At 52.4% G+C, this 15,415-nt stretch overlaps 1 protein-coding gene across 8 annotated transcripts in view; it reads right to left on the minus strand.

The window, feature by feature from the left end:
- ttn.1 (titin, tandem duplicate 1) overlaps positions 1 to 15,415 on the minus strand; it is a 182,652-nt gene that overhangs the window by 160,671 nt on the left and 6,566 nt on the right. For 7 of the 8 annotated variants that reach the window (XM_080497609.1, XM_080497608.1, XM_080497610.1 and 4 more), the window contains exons 7-22: positions 15,038 to 15,182; positions 13,105 to 13,338; positions 12,768 to 12,851; positions 9,684 to 9,860; positions 8,994 to 9,056; positions 8,645 to 8,903; positions 8,364 to 8,433; positions 8,026 to 8,223; positions 7,801 to 7,943; positions 7,557 to 7,729; positions 6,850 to 7,077; positions 5,258 to 5,499; positions 4,938 to 5,182; positions 4,696 to 4,860; positions 4,442 to 4,610; positions 2,555 to 4,245 (exon numbers count right to left, since the gene is read on the minus strand). In XM_080497609.1, the coding sequence (XP_080353735.1) occupies positions 2,555 to 4,245; positions 4,442 to 4,610; positions 4,696 to 4,860; positions 4,938 to 5,182; positions 5,258 to 5,499; positions 6,850 to 7,077; positions 7,557 to 7,729; positions 7,801 to 7,943; positions 8,026 to 8,223; positions 8,364 to 8,433; positions 8,645 to 8,903; positions 8,994 to 9,056; positions 9,684 to 9,860; positions 12,768 to 12,851; positions 13,105 to 13,338; positions 15,038 to 15,182 (4,286 nt within the window). The remainder of the gene's footprint in view (positions 1 to 2,554; positions 4,246 to 4,441; positions 4,611 to 4,695; positions 4,861 to 4,937; positions 5,183 to 5,257; positions 5,500 to 6,849; positions 7,078 to 7,556; positions 7,730 to 7,800; positions 7,944 to 8,025; positions 8,224 to 8,363; positions 8,434 to 8,644; positions 8,904 to 8,993; positions 9,057 to 9,683; positions 9,861 to 12,767; positions 12,852 to 13,104; positions 13,339 to 15,037; positions 15,183 to 15,415) is intronic. The other variant, XM_080497611.1, reaches the window with a different exon arrangement.

Genomic DNA, 15,415 nt, shown 5'->3' on the forward strand with positions numbered 1-15,415 from the left:
GAACAGCTAAGTTTCTTTATAACCTCAACCGTTAAAGGTAATGGTATAACCAAAATGTTGGAGAGAACGTGGAAAATCTGATCTAGATTTTTCACACATATTTTGGAATTGTCAGAAATAACTGTGTTTTGGGAAATTATCTCAGAAAAGCTGCAACAACTACTGAGTTAGATTCTACTGGACTGTGTGTGTTGTGTGTGACAATTCACTGAAAAGATTGTGAGGGAAACCAAAGAAACTTGATTAAAGTACCACTAATGGCATGTAGAAAAGCTAACACGAGGACCTGGAGGAGGACTGATCTTTCCACAAAGGACCAATGGTTGGTGATTATTGAAGAAATCTACACGATGGAAGAACTTACAACAAACACACAAGAAGAACAAATGGACAGGAAGTAGAAAAGCTTGACTGATTACAAGACTGGAACTGGAGGAAGAACTAATCAGGAACCTAAATGCAACACAGATACTCCAGCATTGTTCATTAGGGTGGTCCTTCCAGAGGGGTACATTTTCAAATTAATATTTTTTCAGCTCCAACCCCCTAAATTTGTTGGAATAGCTGGAAAAACTCTCCTGGTAATTTTTTTTCCAATTCCAACAACATTTACCCCTCCCTCAATGAGACTGAAGTTTAGCCTTATCTCGTTACGATTGCTGACAACAGGGCAATAACATATCAAACTTTGCTGAAGTTTAAAATGCCTCTGTTGAAGAGCTGAGAGATTTCCCTTTGGGGATACTTGGTATTAGCTCTCAGCCCATCAATTCACTCTTTTCTGACTGCCCTCTCAGGAACAAGGAGTCGCAGACTCATTGACCAGAGCCAGTTCGAGTCAGGTGTTTCTCACCCTGATGTGCAGCCTCTACTAGAATCTGTGGACAAGAACTGGTTTCAGACTACACTGATTAACCACAAGGGCCTTCGAGACGACTACAGGGAGCTGCTGGAATTGACTGTGATCTTCCTCGGCCAAGTTCCACCGAGAGGAGTCAAGTTCCAAGCTCCAGGGCCCATGTACCATGCAAGGTGGATATCCAAAGCCATCTATGCACTGAAGGTATGGATGTTCCGGAGCCAATTCAAACTCACAGCAAGAGAGTAGAAGGGCCTGCGGCAAATTGCTGTCTTTGTATGTCTGCTGTATGCGAAAGCATGGACACTGGCACCAGATGCCACCGCCGCCCCAAGACATGACCTTCAGTTGCTGAAGAATTTAATGGCCTCCCCCTATACTCCATCCAGCCTGGACTTAGCTAAGGTACCCTGAACAAACTCAGAGGGCATCTGTGGTATCTATCAGAGGAGCTTGTCGCTCGAGCACTTTTTGACCCCCTCGTCACCCCCTCACCGCACTTCATGCCACAGTGGGAGATGAATCACCAGAGAAGCACCCAACACTCCCAACCCAAGCTATTTCTGAACTCCAGTTGAAAGACTTGACAACAACCAACACACTGCAATTCTTCCAGAAGCTGAGTTTGGAAGACGGCTTCCTTGACACTGTTCCTGCTACTTGGCAGCAGCGCAAAGACTTCCAGCAGCAGATAGCAGTCATCAACGACCACGCCCAGCGCAGTGTCGCCTTAACCCAGGAATACAATCGAAAGCTAACTCAGAATGAGGAGCAACTGCAGTTTCTCCTCCAAGTTGTTTCTCGTCATCGCACAGAATTTCCAGACTCCAGAGAAAAGACGGTAGCTGCTGGTCTGGTGCCTGAGCAGAAGACCGAGGAGAACTAAGCTGGGTGCCAATAGAGGGGCTTAGCAGCCTTAAAGGAACAGTAGCAGATATTTGGGACAGAGACTGAAAGTTGGATAATGGATATGGAATATGAATATTGCTTTTTATTTAAGTATTTTGTTTTCACATTTAGCTGCAAGCATACTTAGTCATATAATGATGTTTTGAACTTTTGAATGTTTACAATTTTCATCACCATTATTTGTCCTTTTTCATACATGTAAAATTGTAGATTAAATTGCTTGATATCAGTTCTGATGTTAAAACTTCAATTTTCATTCCAATTTTAATTGTTATGTGTTGTATTTATTCCCAGGCGATGAGCGCCCCAAGGGGCCAGAGGGAAAAAAATTAAGGGTCACTGAGGGAGGGGTAAAGGTTGTCCAATTGAGACAAAAATTCACAAGGAGAGTTTTCTCAGCTAATCCAACAAATTTCATGGGTTGGAGCTTAGAATTTCCAACTTCCATATTTAAGGACCACCCTATTGTTCATGGTTTTGTTCTGTTGGTTTATAAATGCCAAATTAAAATCTTATAGAAAACAAAATGTTGAACTGTTCACAGCCACATTCTCCATCTCAAAGGTTTTCCCTGCAGAGAGATGCAGCAAGAACACAAGATCGTTTCATTCTGCCTGAACGCAGCCACAGTGAACTTCAGTGACAATCAGTAAAACTTTACTTCCTACCTATGTGGTCAGTGGTTTTCTCTAACTCAGTGACATCACACAGTGAAACGTGGTACATCACAGCAGTATTGGCCAGAGCTGAACAAGGTGTGTTCCCTCTGGTCTCCTGTGGCATTACCTTGCACCAGCAGGAAGGCATGACTCGACGTCTCTCCAGCTTTGCTTGTGGCCTTCACCATGATGCTGGCCGAGTCCTCAGCCGTCACGTCCTGGATCACCAGCTCACACACGTGGTCTTCAGGCCAGAACCAGTAGACGCGCTCGGTCTTCTCCAGCAGGACACCGTTCTTGAACCACTGGCACTCGGGCTCCGGACGACCCACCACTCGCACCCTGAACTTGACCTCGTCGCCCTGAGCGACAGTCTGGCTAGTGATGCGTTCCAGGATCTTGGGAGCCTCCATGCTGGCGGAGAGCTTGATCCGTTCAGGTTTCAGAGGTTTGGCGGTGACTTTGCGGCGCTCCTCCTCCTTCTTCTTCTCGGCCTCCTCCTTCTCTTTGGCATGATGGAGCAGGTCTTCCTTGGTCCTCTTCAGCAGATCTTCGTAGGAGTCATCCCTCTTACGGGACTTGAGCTCAACTGCGGTGATGGACTCGTAGTAGCCTTCTTCGGTTCTGCGCTTAAACTTGCTCCTCAGTTCCTCGGACTCTTCTGTTGCTTTCTCGTGGACAATTTTCTGGGCTTTCTTCAGCTTCACCACCTCTTTCAGCTGAGCATCCTCTGCCGGTTTCTCCACCTTGATCACCTCAAATGGGGTCTTTCCAGAATCGGGTACAGCTTCCCCTGCCTTGGCCTCGGGGGCGCGTCGTAGATGAGTCCTAAAGTCCTCCTTCTGCTGGATCTCCAGTTTCACCGTGTGCTCGGTCGTGCCCAGGATGTTGTCGGCCACCACTTTGACCTCTCCTGCATCATAGGACTTGATTTCAGTGATCTCCAGGTAGTAGATACCATCGTAGCGCAGTCTGTATCTCTTGCTCTTGCGGATGAGTTGTCCGTTGAGGTACCAGTTGACCTTTGGTACTGGATAACCGGTCACCCTGCAGCGGAATCGGGCGATGTCTCCCTCGAGCACTCGAGCTGGCTCAGGGAGCAGAACGATGTCTGGTTTGACCTTCTCCGTCTCCTCGTCGGTGGTGACTCCGTACGGTCCGCCTTCGTGTGCCATGCGCTCCATCTCGTCGATGCGGTGGACTCGGCCTTCGGGCAGCTGCGTCTCCTCCACCAGGCCCTTCTCGTCCTTCACGATCAGGGTGGCCGAGGTCTGGTCCACGCCGAACTTGTTGGTGGCTCTGCAGGTGATGACGCCGCTGTCTCTGGCGTAAGCGACTTCGTAGTCGAGGCTGCAGTAGCCGAACTCGTTGACCATGCGCAGGCGGTTGGCGGCGGCCAGAGGCTTGCCGTCATGCAACCACTCCACCATCATGGTGGGGTCGCCGATGGGCGTCAGCCGGCACTCAAAGTGAGCCGGACCGAAGCGCTTCATGCGGACGGATGTCAGCTTCTTCTTGAACTGCGGCTTCTGCTGCTTCTCCTTGTCGTACAGGTCTCCCTCCTCCCACTGCTCCTGGCCGTAGCGCATGTGCAGCGGCTCCAGCTCAGGTGCGGCGATCTCCTTGGCCTTGTAGGTTCCTTTGGGGATGATCAGCTTCCTCTCTGGCTCGGGCTCCGCGTACTCCACCTCCACGTTGACCCGGCAGCGGGTGGTGTCTCGGCCGGCCTTGTTGATGGCGGTTGCCGTGTACCAGGCGCTGTCGGAGCCAGATGCTGAAGGGATCTGGAACTTGGCTTCTCCTCGAGTTCCTTCAATCCTAAAAGACAAAGTTGTTGCATCAGGATCTGTTGATTGCCTGTTATTACTGCAAAAGATGGGTTTTTTGACCGAATTAAATAAAACCTGAGAGCCTTGCAAGACTGTGAGGCTGCACACCAACTTTTAGTTTTCTTAAACTTGTATTGCATATCATCCTCTTTTAAGATAGTTGTTGCAATGAGAGTCAGACATACTTGATGTTTGGATGTTTGTGTGGTGTGATGATGTCGCTGTTTTTCAGCCACACAATGTCGGGCAGCGGATTTCCCATGGCTTTGACTGCCAGCTCCACGAGCGTTCCCTGCTTCACGCTGATGTTTCTCAGTTTCTCCGTGAATTGTGGACGCACCAAAGTTTCTTTGGCTGGAAAACAAAACAACCAAAACTGTCATTACGAGTTTTTCCAGTCGTCCTTCGACCAGACATTGGGGTCTGCCAGAAACTTTACCCTCAACGGTGAGAGTGACAGAGATGGATGAGCGTCCAGCTCGGTTCTGGGCCACCACAGTCCACTCTCCAGAGTCGTGAGGCATCGCCGGGACGATAATGAGGGACTGAGTTCCGTCCTCTTTCACCACAATCTTGTGGGCGTGGTCGCTGATCACTTGTTGGCCTGAGAACAAACAAGAATGAAGTTAGTTTGGAGGCATTAGAGGTGAGTTCAAATCTTAAGTTGTACGGTTCCCTCACCGTTGTGGAACCAGTAGGTGTCGGGCATCGGTCTGCCGACAACCTTCAGGTCAAATCTGGCCGTTTGTCCCTCGGAACATTTACACGAGGATGGCTTCATGACAAAAACGGGTTTGTAGAGTCTTTCCAGCGAAGCCTCGTCAGTCTCGTCAAGGCGGCGAGCCGGCGAGCGTCCAGGAGAGCGACTGGGAGAGCGACTGGGAGTGCGTCCGGGCGAGCGGCTCAGCGAGCGAGGGGAGGCGGAGCTAAGGAGGAAGCAGCCGAGGTCAGATCACTGCCGACGGGAGGAGCGTTTCTCCGTGGCGTGGAGCGTCTCTTACCGGATCCGCTGCATGGCCGGCTGAGGCGTGTACCTCTGAGGCGTCACCACGCCGGACGGCTCCACGTACAGCTTTCCCGAGCTCACCGCGTTGCCTTTCATGTTGGTGGCGAAGGCGGTGTACACGCCCTCGTCCTCCGGCAGCACCACCGCCAGACGCAGGCTGGCCCGTCCGTCCTGGAGAACCTCCATCTGGTACCGACCGCCGGCCTGGAGGCGCTGGCCGTCTTTGTACCACGCAATCTGGAAGAGGATGACACAACATCCTTCATCCATCATCCTTCCATTAATCATCCTTCGTCCTTCTATCATCCATCTTTTCATCATCCATCCACTTTCCTGTTAAAGGATTAACTTTCCTTCAACGTTCACTGACTCCACTGGCACGTCCAATCAGAATCAAGAAAAAACCTTGTGTTCAGAGCAAAGATATTCTGCTTCTGCCCCTCCCTCTGGAAGGTTGTGGTTCTGCCCCCCTCCCTCTGGAAGGTTCTGGTTCTGCCCCCTCCCTCTGGAAGGTTCTGGTTCTGCCCCCCTCCCTCTGGAAGGTTGTGGTTCTGCCCCTCCCTCTGGAAGGTTCTGGTTCTTCCCCCCTCCCCCTGGAAGGTTCTGGTTCTACCCGCCCTCCCTCTGGAAGGTTCTGGTTCTTCCCCCCTCACCCTGGAAGGTTCTGCTTCTGCCCCCCTCCCTCTGGAAGGTTCTGCTTCTGCCCCCCCTCCCTCTGAAAGGTTCTGGTTCTGCCCCCCCTCCCTGTGGAAGGTTGTGGTTCTGCCCCTCCCTCTGGAAGGTTCTGGTTCTGCCCCCCCCTCCCTCTGGAAGGTTGTGGTTCTGCCCCTCCCTCTGGAAGGTTCTGGTTCTTCCCCCCTCCCCCTGGAAGGTTCTGGTTCTGCCCCCCCTCCCTCTGGAAGGTTGTGGTTCTGCCCCCCTCCCCCTGGAAGGTTGTGGTTCTGCCCCTCCCTCTGGAAGGTTCTGGTTCTGCCCCCCTCCCTCTGGAAGGTTGTGGTTCTGCCCCTCCCTCTGGAAGGTTCTGGTTCTTCCCCCCTCCCTCTGGAAGGTTCTGGTTCTGCCCCCCCTCCCTCTGGAAGGTTGTGGTTCTGCCCCCCTCCCCCTGGAAGGTTCTGGTTCTGCCCCCCCTCCCTCTGGAAGGTTGTGGTTCTGCCCCCCTCTCCCTGGAAGGTTGTGGTTCTGCCCCTCCTTCTGGAAGGTTCTGGTTCTGCCCCCCCCCTCCTTCTGGAAGGTTCTGCTTCTGCCCCCCCTCCCTCTGGAAGGTTGTGGTTCTGCCCCCCCTCCCTGTGGAAGGTTGTGGTTCTTCCCCCCTCCCCCTGGAAGGTTCTGCTTCTGCCCCCCCTCCCTGTGGAAGGTTGTGGTTCTTCCCCCCTCCCCCTGGAAGATTGTGGTTCTTCCCCCCTCCCTGTGGAAGGTTCTGGTTCTGCCCCCCCTCCCTGTGGAAGGTTGTGGTTCTGCCCCCCTCCCTCTGGAAGATTGTGGTTCTTCCCCCCTCCCTGTGGAAGGTTCTGGTTCTGCCCCCCTCCCCCTGGAAGGTTGTGGTTCTGCCCCCCCTCCCTCTGGAAGATTGTGGTTCTTCCACAGTACCTTTGGCAGCGGGTGTCCGGCCATCTTGCAGTGGAAGGTGACGCCCACCCCCTCCACGATCCGGTAGTTCTTGACGGGCGTGTCGAAGACCGGCTGCACCGCCTGCTCCTCGGCGACGGTCACCAGCAGCTCGCCGTCCTCCGTCACCAGTTGGGTGTAGGAGATCCTCATGATGCGCAGCTCGATCTCCTGGATGATCCTCAGCTCGATGGCCGACAGGTGGAACTCCTGCAGCGGAGAGAGGACCAAATGTCATCTCCAGGCCAACAGGTCTCTGTTACGGCAGAGACCTGCTACTCTCTCTCTCTCTCTCTCTCTCTCTCTCTCTGTCTCTCTCTCTCTCTCTCTGTCTCTCTGGTTCACTCTCTCTCTCTCTCTGTCTCTCTCTTTCACTCTCTCTCTGTCTCTCTCTCTCTCTGTCTCTCTGGTTCACTCTCTCTCTCTCTGTCTCTCTCTCTCTCTCTCTGTCTCTCTCTCTCTCTGTCTCTCTGGTTCACTCTCTCTCTCTCTCTGTCTCTCTCTTTCACTCTCTCTCTCTGTCTGTCTGTCTGTCTCTCTCTCTCTCTCTGTCTCTCTCTTTCACTCTCTCTCTCTGTCTGTCTGTCTGTCTGTCTCTCTCTCGCTGTCTCTCTCTCTTTCTCTCTCTCTCTCTCTCGCTGTCTTTCTGACCCTGCTGTTGGTGCTCCCTCTACCAGAGTGCAGCCTACCTGTCCGGAGATGATGGTGGAGGTGATGAAGGTAGAGGAGGTGGTGGAGGTCATGGTCTTGGCTGGGATCAAGACAACTGATGGGACATCTCCAGCTTTGGGCTCTTCAACTGCCACTGTCACTTCGGTTGTGAAGCTTGCTTCCAGTTTCTTCATGTAGACTTGGTATTCCTCTGTGAACCCAGAAACGATTTTCAGTCATTGATGGTATGACGCGAGTCTGTCGTACAATTTTCAGACGTACCTTCCTCCAGCAGGCTGACTGAGGCTGATACCTCTCCCAGCTGGTTTTTGGCGAACACAGCATACTCTCCAGCATCATCGGCGAAGGTCATGGAGATCTCCAGCCTGCACTCGCCACTATCCTTCTTGTAAGCCACTTTGTATCTGGTGGACACACTGAAGGATTATTGACCCCTACAGACTGCGGAGTGAAGTGCAGCCTCAGTTTGGTGTGGCTGCGTGGTACCTGTATCCAGTGGTGAGCGGCACACCACCCTTCTTCCAGATGACATGAGGTTTGGGACTTCCTCCCACCTGACAGTGGAACACCACGCTGCCGCCCTCCACCAGTTTCTGCACGCTCGGTTTGTGGATGAAGAAGGGAGCAATGGGCGCGGTCTCCGCCTCGGCAGTGCTCACCTCCTCCGAGGTTTCCTGTGTCACTCTGTGAAAACAGACCAGTGGTCAGATGGCAGCATGACGCCACGGCATGAATCCATGGCATGACGGAGCGGCGTGACGCCACAGTGTAACGGAGCAGCATGATGCCGAAGCGGCGTGATGAACAAATTCTCACACACTCACAGTTTGTCTTCTGTCATTGCAACATGGCTGATGGCAGCGCCCTCCTCTCTGCTCTCGATGTCCTCGGAAACTGCTCAGGAACACAGACACATCTGGTTATTGATCAATACTAGATTCGTTCAAGTCCTGTTGGACTAGCACCTGGAAGCTGCAGAGGAACCAGGGGGGAACCCTGAGGTTCTCCACTGGAAGCTGAGCCAAGAAGTTTGGTGGTGTGTTTCTCCACCTGGTGGTCATATGTATGTGTAGTGAACAGAGCGAAGCTGCTTCCTTGTACTGACCCTGGACCAGCAGGTAGCAGGAGGTGCTGACGGTGCCCGCCTCGTTGGTGGCGGTGCAGGTGAAGCGGCCGCTGTCCTCGGCGAAGGCCTCGCGGATCACCATGCGGGCGAAGCCGCTCTGGTAGCTGATCTGGAAGTCGATGGAGGTCTCGATCTTGAAATCCTCCCTGAACCACATGATGACGGGCGCCGGGTGGCCACTGATCTGACACTCCAGGGTCACCGACTCGCCCTCCGTCACCGTCACGTTCTTCAGGCCCTGCAGCAGCGACAGCTCAGTGAGTGGACAGGATGACAGAGCTCAGCAGGCTCATGGTGCCATGGCGCTCAGCTCTGGGGGAGAACTTACACTCAGCAGGGTGGGAGGGAGCACGGCACCTCCTGCTGAAGGGACGGCTGCTTCCTCCACCACCTGTCAATCAAACACAGAGTCAGCAGGGGGCTGGTACACAAACACAAAACACACACTACATGAGTGTTAGTTTCACACAGGAGGGGTTCATTCAACACTTTGCCACCACAAGGAATAGAACAGGGCTGATTCACAGTATTTCCATATTGAGCACAAATACAGGCTCATCATCTTCAGGATCTGGTCCCAGGTCAGGGTCAGGCCATAGTTCTTCATCCACTTCACACATTATGTCTTCTCTGGCCAGGCAGTGTGGGAAATATCCCAACTCTGGAGAGATTACAGAGAACTCTCCTCCCAGGCCTTCCCCATGGTCTCCAGGAGGTGGTGTGTCTGGGTGGAGGTCCTCTACTCTCCACCTTCATGCTGGGAACCATTCCTCTATGGATTGAGAACAAGGACCCGAACCTGGCTGCTCATTGAACCAGGTGTGAACCACAGCATCCCCATCGAAGCTCACAGTTGCCCTGGTTGCTCTGGTTCCTCTGGTTGCTCTGGTTGCCCTGGTAGCTGTGGTTGCTGACTTGTCAGGTATATAATTGACTCATTAGGTATCTCACTGACTCGTCATGTGTTCGAGTGACTCGTCAGTGTCTCTCGGGCAGCTCACCAGACTCAGTTACCAACCTGGAACTCAGCCTCCGACGCTCCCGTCCAGGGGGGGGCGAGTCCTCTGAACGAGTGCCGGGTCTCGGTTGCTTTACGAGACGGACTAGGAGACTTGACAGGCGTGATGATGTTTCTGACCAAAGACGAGTGCAGGTCTCTCTGCAGTGCGGCAACAGCATTGCCGGCAATGGAAACCTGAGCCGGCCGGAGAGGAGGAAGAGCCATACTGTCATCCAATCACACGCTGGTTTCAAGGAGTGACATCATAGCAGGGGGAGGAGCTATGGGGTGTTAGTGTGATTAAATATGGAGGATGGAGTTTTAGACGGATTAATTCATTGATGCGCTTATGTAGTAGTGGGATGAAGACGGAGGTTAAAGGTCACGTTATTTCCTCACACTGTGGGCGCTTCAGGCTAGCAGTACGTACGTAGTAGTGTGATGAAGATAGAGGTTAAAGGTCACGTTATTTCCTCACACTGTGGGCGCTTCAGGCTAGCAGTTCGTACGTAGTAGTGGGATGAAGACGGAGGTTAAAGGTCACGTTATTTCCTCACACTGTGGGCGCTTCAGGCTAGCAGTACGTACGTAGTAGTGTGATGAAGATAGAGGTTAAAGGTCACGTTATTTCCTCACACTGTGGGCGCTTCAGGCTAGCAGTTCGTACGTAGTAGTGTGATGAAGACGGAGGTTAAAGGTCACGTTATTTCCTCACACTGTGGGCGCTTCAGGCTAGCAGTACGTACGTAGTAGTGTGATGAAGATAGAGGTTAAAGGTCACGTTATTTCCTCACACTGTGGGCGCTTCAGGCTAGCAGTTCGTACGTAGTAGTGTGATGAAGATAGAGGTTAAAGGTCACGTTATTTCCTCACACTGTGGGCGCTTCAGGCTAGCAGTTCGTACGTAGTAGTGTGATGATAAATATGTCCCATAAACTGTCCAATCAAATTTTCTTTCAGAATGTTAATGAGTCATGAGCATGAAGCCCTCAATATGAGCTCATGTTGGAATGAGCAACTAGGTTACAAACTGGTCACCAACTAGTCAACTACACGTCATCAACTAGTCACCAACAGATCACCAACTGGTCAACTACAGATCACCAACTGGTCACAACTGGTCAACTACAGGTCACTAACTGGTCCACTACAGGTCACCAACTGGTCACAACTGGTCAACTACAGGTCACTAACTGGTCAACTACAGATCACCAACTGGTCACAACTGGTCAACTACAGGTCATCAACTGGTCAACTACAGGTCACTAACTGGTCCACTACAGGTCATCAACTGGTCAACTACAGGTCACCAACTATCACTAACGGGTCAACTACAGGTCACCAACTGATCACCAGCTAGTTAACTACAGCTTATCAGCTGGTCAACTACAGGTCACCAACTAGTCAACTACAGGTCACCAACTGGTTAACTACAGGTCATCAACCGGTCAACTACAGGTCACCAACTGGTCAACTGCAGGTCACCAACTATCACTAACGGGTCAACTACAGGTCACCAACTGATCACCAACTAGTTAACTACAGGTCACCAACTGGTCAACCACAGGTCACTAACTGGTCCACTACAGGTCACCAACTATCACTAACGGGTCAACGACAGGTCACCAACTGATCACCAACTAGTTAACTACAGGTCACCAACTGGTCAACCACAGGTCACTAACTGGTCCACTACAGGTCACCAACTGATCACCAACTAGTTAACTACAGGTCACCAACTGGTCACAACTGGTCAACTACAGTTCACCAACTGGTCCACTACAGGTCATCAACCGGTCAACTACAGGTCACCAACTGGTCAACTGCAGGTCACCAACTATCACTAACGGGTCAACTACAGGTCACCAACTGATCACCAACTAGTTAACTACAGGTCACCAACTGGTCAACCACAGGTCACTAACTGGTCCACTACAGGTCACCAACTATCACTAACGGGTCAACTACAGGTCACCAACTGATCACCAGCTAGTTAACTACAGCTTATCAGCTGGTCAACTACAGGTCACCAACTAGTCAACTACAGGTCACCAACTGGTTAACTACAGGTCACCAACTGGTCACAACTGGTCAACTACAGTTCACCAACTGGTCCACTACAGGTCATCAACTGGTCAACTACAGGTCACCAACTATCACTAACGGGTCAACTACAGGTCACAAACTGATCACCAACTAGTTAACTACAGCTCATCAGCTGGTCAACTACAGGTCACCAACTAGTCAACTACAGGTCACCAACTGGTCAACTACAGGTCACCAACTCCTTTTGACAGACTTGGTGATCAGCTTATGGTTGACTCTTCCACTGTTTGGTGGTTTGGTGGTTTTGGTGGTTTGGTGGTTTGGTGGTTTGGTGGTTCGATGGTTCGGTGGTCTAGTGGATGGGTGTTTGGTGGTCTAGTGGTTGGGTGTTTTGGTGGTTCAGTGGTTTGGTGATTCAGTGGTTCAGTGATCTGGTGGTTCTGTGTTTTGGTGGTTCAGTGGTTTGGTGGTTTGGAGATGGTTCAGTAGTTTGGTGGTGGTTCGGTGGTTTGGTGGTGTTTCGGGGGTTTGATGGTTTGATGGTTTGGTGGTTTGGTGTCTTGGTGGTGGTTTGGTAGTTCAGTGGTTTAGTGGTTGGGTGATTTGATGGTTCAGTAGTTCGCTGGTTTAGTGGTTTGGTGGTAGTTTAGTTGTTTGAGGTTTGGTGGTCGTCTAGTGGTTTGGTAGTTTGGTGGTTTTGTGGTTGTCTAGTGGTTCGGTGGTTTGATGGTGGTCTAGTAGTTTGGTGGTTTGGTGGTTCGGTGGTTCAGCAGTTCAGTCATTCCGTGGTTCTGTGGTGGTTTGGTGATGGTCTAGTGGTTGGGTGGTCTAGTGGTAGGGTGGTTTGGTGGTTTGGTGGTTTGATGGTTGGGTGATTCAGTCGTTCGGTGCTTCGGTGGTTCTGCGGTGGTTTGGTGGTTGGGCAGTCTAGTGGTAGGGTGGTTTGGTGGGTTGGTGGTTTGATGGTTGGGTGATTCAGTGGTTGGGTGGTTGTGTGGTTGGGTGGTTTAATGGTTCAGTAGTTCGGTCCTGCTAGCCTGATGCCACCTGTCTTACCTCACAGCTAGATTGGAGTTTGGGGACAGAGACTTTAGCAACGGTGAAGCGGGGCAGTGGATCCTGGTGATGGGACGTTTGAATCTGGAGCGACACAGGGGCGTTACAGGAAGCCACAGACCCGTGGAAATGTTCAGTGCACACAGCAGGATTACTCAGAGATTGACCCTCTCATGAAATCTATCCCGACACAATAACGGACAGGAAGGAAGAAATGGGAACATCCTGAGTGTTTCTGACTGACTCAGAGTGTCACACAGATGTCCAACCGTGTCATGCTGACCGGGCCACTCGAGGGAATCTCTGGTAATGTTGCCATTTCCGAGGCCGCTCTGACCTGAGGTGGTGGCTGGGCGGCTTCAGATGGAGCGATCCGCCTTAACTCCACCTGTACGGCCTGTTCCTGCTGCTCCTCTGGCTCAATGGCTCCACCTCCCTCCACATGTACTGGCTCACGCACACGTGCCAGATCGACGGCTGCCACCACGGTGGCTACTGCGCCTGCCACGGTGCCGGCTGCGGCACTAGCCGTGGCGCCCGCCACCATGCTGACTAGCTGCCCGCCCTCAGCCTGCAGACAGAGCAGCAGTGCTCAGAGCTGACAGACTGGGGAGGAAGAAAACATTACCCACAATCCCATCTGTTCAGTCAAATCAAAGTCCCACCATCTGAGACCAGGACCACTGATGTGAGACGAAAACCTTCAACTCAGCGGCACAATTTTGAAATTCTTTTCAAAGCAGCAGCAGCTTTGAAATCTTCAAGAGACTGAGAGTGTTTGGTTATCAGCTGGTGATCAGCTGGTGGTTAGCTGGTGATCAGCTTGGATCAGCTGGTGATCAGCTGGTGATCAGCTGGTGGTCAGCTGGTGATCGGCTTGGATCAGATGGTGATCGGCTGGTGGTCAGCTGATCAGTCGGTGATCAGATGATAATCAGCTGGTGATTGGCTTGGATCAGCTGGTGATCAGCTGGTGATCAGTCGATGATCGGTTGGTGGAGCGTTTTGTGCGACGGTCTGTTGTTTGGACTTTCATCTGGCGGTTACTTGAATTTTCATATGCAGTCAGGGAATGGAGTTCATGACATCATTAACTCGAAGCGTCTGTCCTGTTTATGTCACTAATACCCTCTGGAGGCATGACACCAACAGGTGGAGGAACCTCCATCAGAAGCTGACCCACGAGAGGTGACCTGACGTAATGGAGGGCAGAGGTACCAGTGCAAGGTACAAATGCAGGACCAGCTCCATCATGACCAACCTGACAGCAGCTTCAGGTGATGGAGATCACTGGGATGATCAGATGTGACCCTGCAGAGGCCCTCTACCTGGAACCTCCACCTGCAACCTCCACCTGGACCCTGCAGAGGCCCTCTACCTGGAACCTCCACCTGCAACCTCCACCTGGACCCTGCAGAGGCCCTCTACCTGGAACCTCCACCTGCAACCTCCACCTGGACCCTGCAGAGGCCCTCTACCTGGAACCTCCACCTGCAACCTCCACCTGGACCCTGCAGAGGCCCTCTACCTGGAACCTCCACCTGCAACCTCCACCTGGACCCTGCAGAGGCCCTCTACCTGGAACATCCACTTGCAAACTCCACCTGGACCCTGCAGAGGCCCTCTACCTGGAACATCCACTTTCAAACTCCACCTGGACCCTGCAGAGGCCCTCTACCTGGAACCTCCACCTGCAACCTCCACCTGGACCCTGCAGAGGCCCTCTACCTGGAACCTCCACCTGCAACCTCCACCTGGACCCTGCAGAGGCCCTCTACCTGGAATATCCACTTGCAAACTCCACCTGGACCCTGCAGAGGCCCTCTACCTGGAACATCCACTTGCAAACTCCACCTGGACCCTGCACCTGGAACCTCCACATGGAACCTCAGTTATACCAACCTGGATTGACATACCAGGATATCTCTGTTACCTGGATTAACGAGTCCAGACATTGTGGATCCTGATAAACCCCAACACCAAGCTGGTTATAAACTCACTAGTTCAACCCAGAGTGTCCCTTCAGGATCAGTGTGTTCACAAAAAGGGGGCGGAGCTTGCGGCATCTGACCAATCATTGCCTGTCCAGTCTTGGTCTGCCGATCTGGTTCTCTCAAGCCTGTGCAAGTCTTGCTGTGATGAGGAGTTGGCCCCTCCCACCCTGATGGCTCCACCCTCACCTGTGTGAGGAGTTGGCCCCTCCCCCCGACAGCCTCACCCTCACCTGTATGAGGAGTTGACCCCTCCGACCCTAACAGCTGCACCCTCACCTGTCGGACCCCGGTGACCACCTGTTCCTGGACCAGGCGGGTCACAGTGGTGCTGGACTCGCTGTAGTCTCCCTGTTTCCATGGCGGCAGGATGTCAGCGCTGACGGTCACCTGCTTCCTGGTGGTGACGGGGGACTTGACGGGCCTGACGGAGAGCAGAGTGATCAGAGTGAAGGGATGACACAATGGAGTGATACAGCAGCCATTTGACAGAGTGAAGGAGTGACAGTAGGGGGCAGCATGGCTCAGTTGGTAGAGAGGTCATCTCCAATCTGAAAGTTGCTGGTTCAATTCCCACACTGAACCCTGAACTGCATTGAGAGAGTGAATGGTTGGTTGTTGGAGAGCCGCCTCTCCTCCATCAGTCTGCCCCAGAGC

Source organism: Blennius ocellaris (genome assembly GCF_963422515.1).
Source record: "Blennius ocellaris genome assembly, chromosome: 6".
NCBI classification, from domain to species: domain Eukaryota; kingdom Metazoa; phylum Chordata; class Actinopteri; order Blenniiformes; family Blenniidae; genus Blennius; species Blennius ocellaris.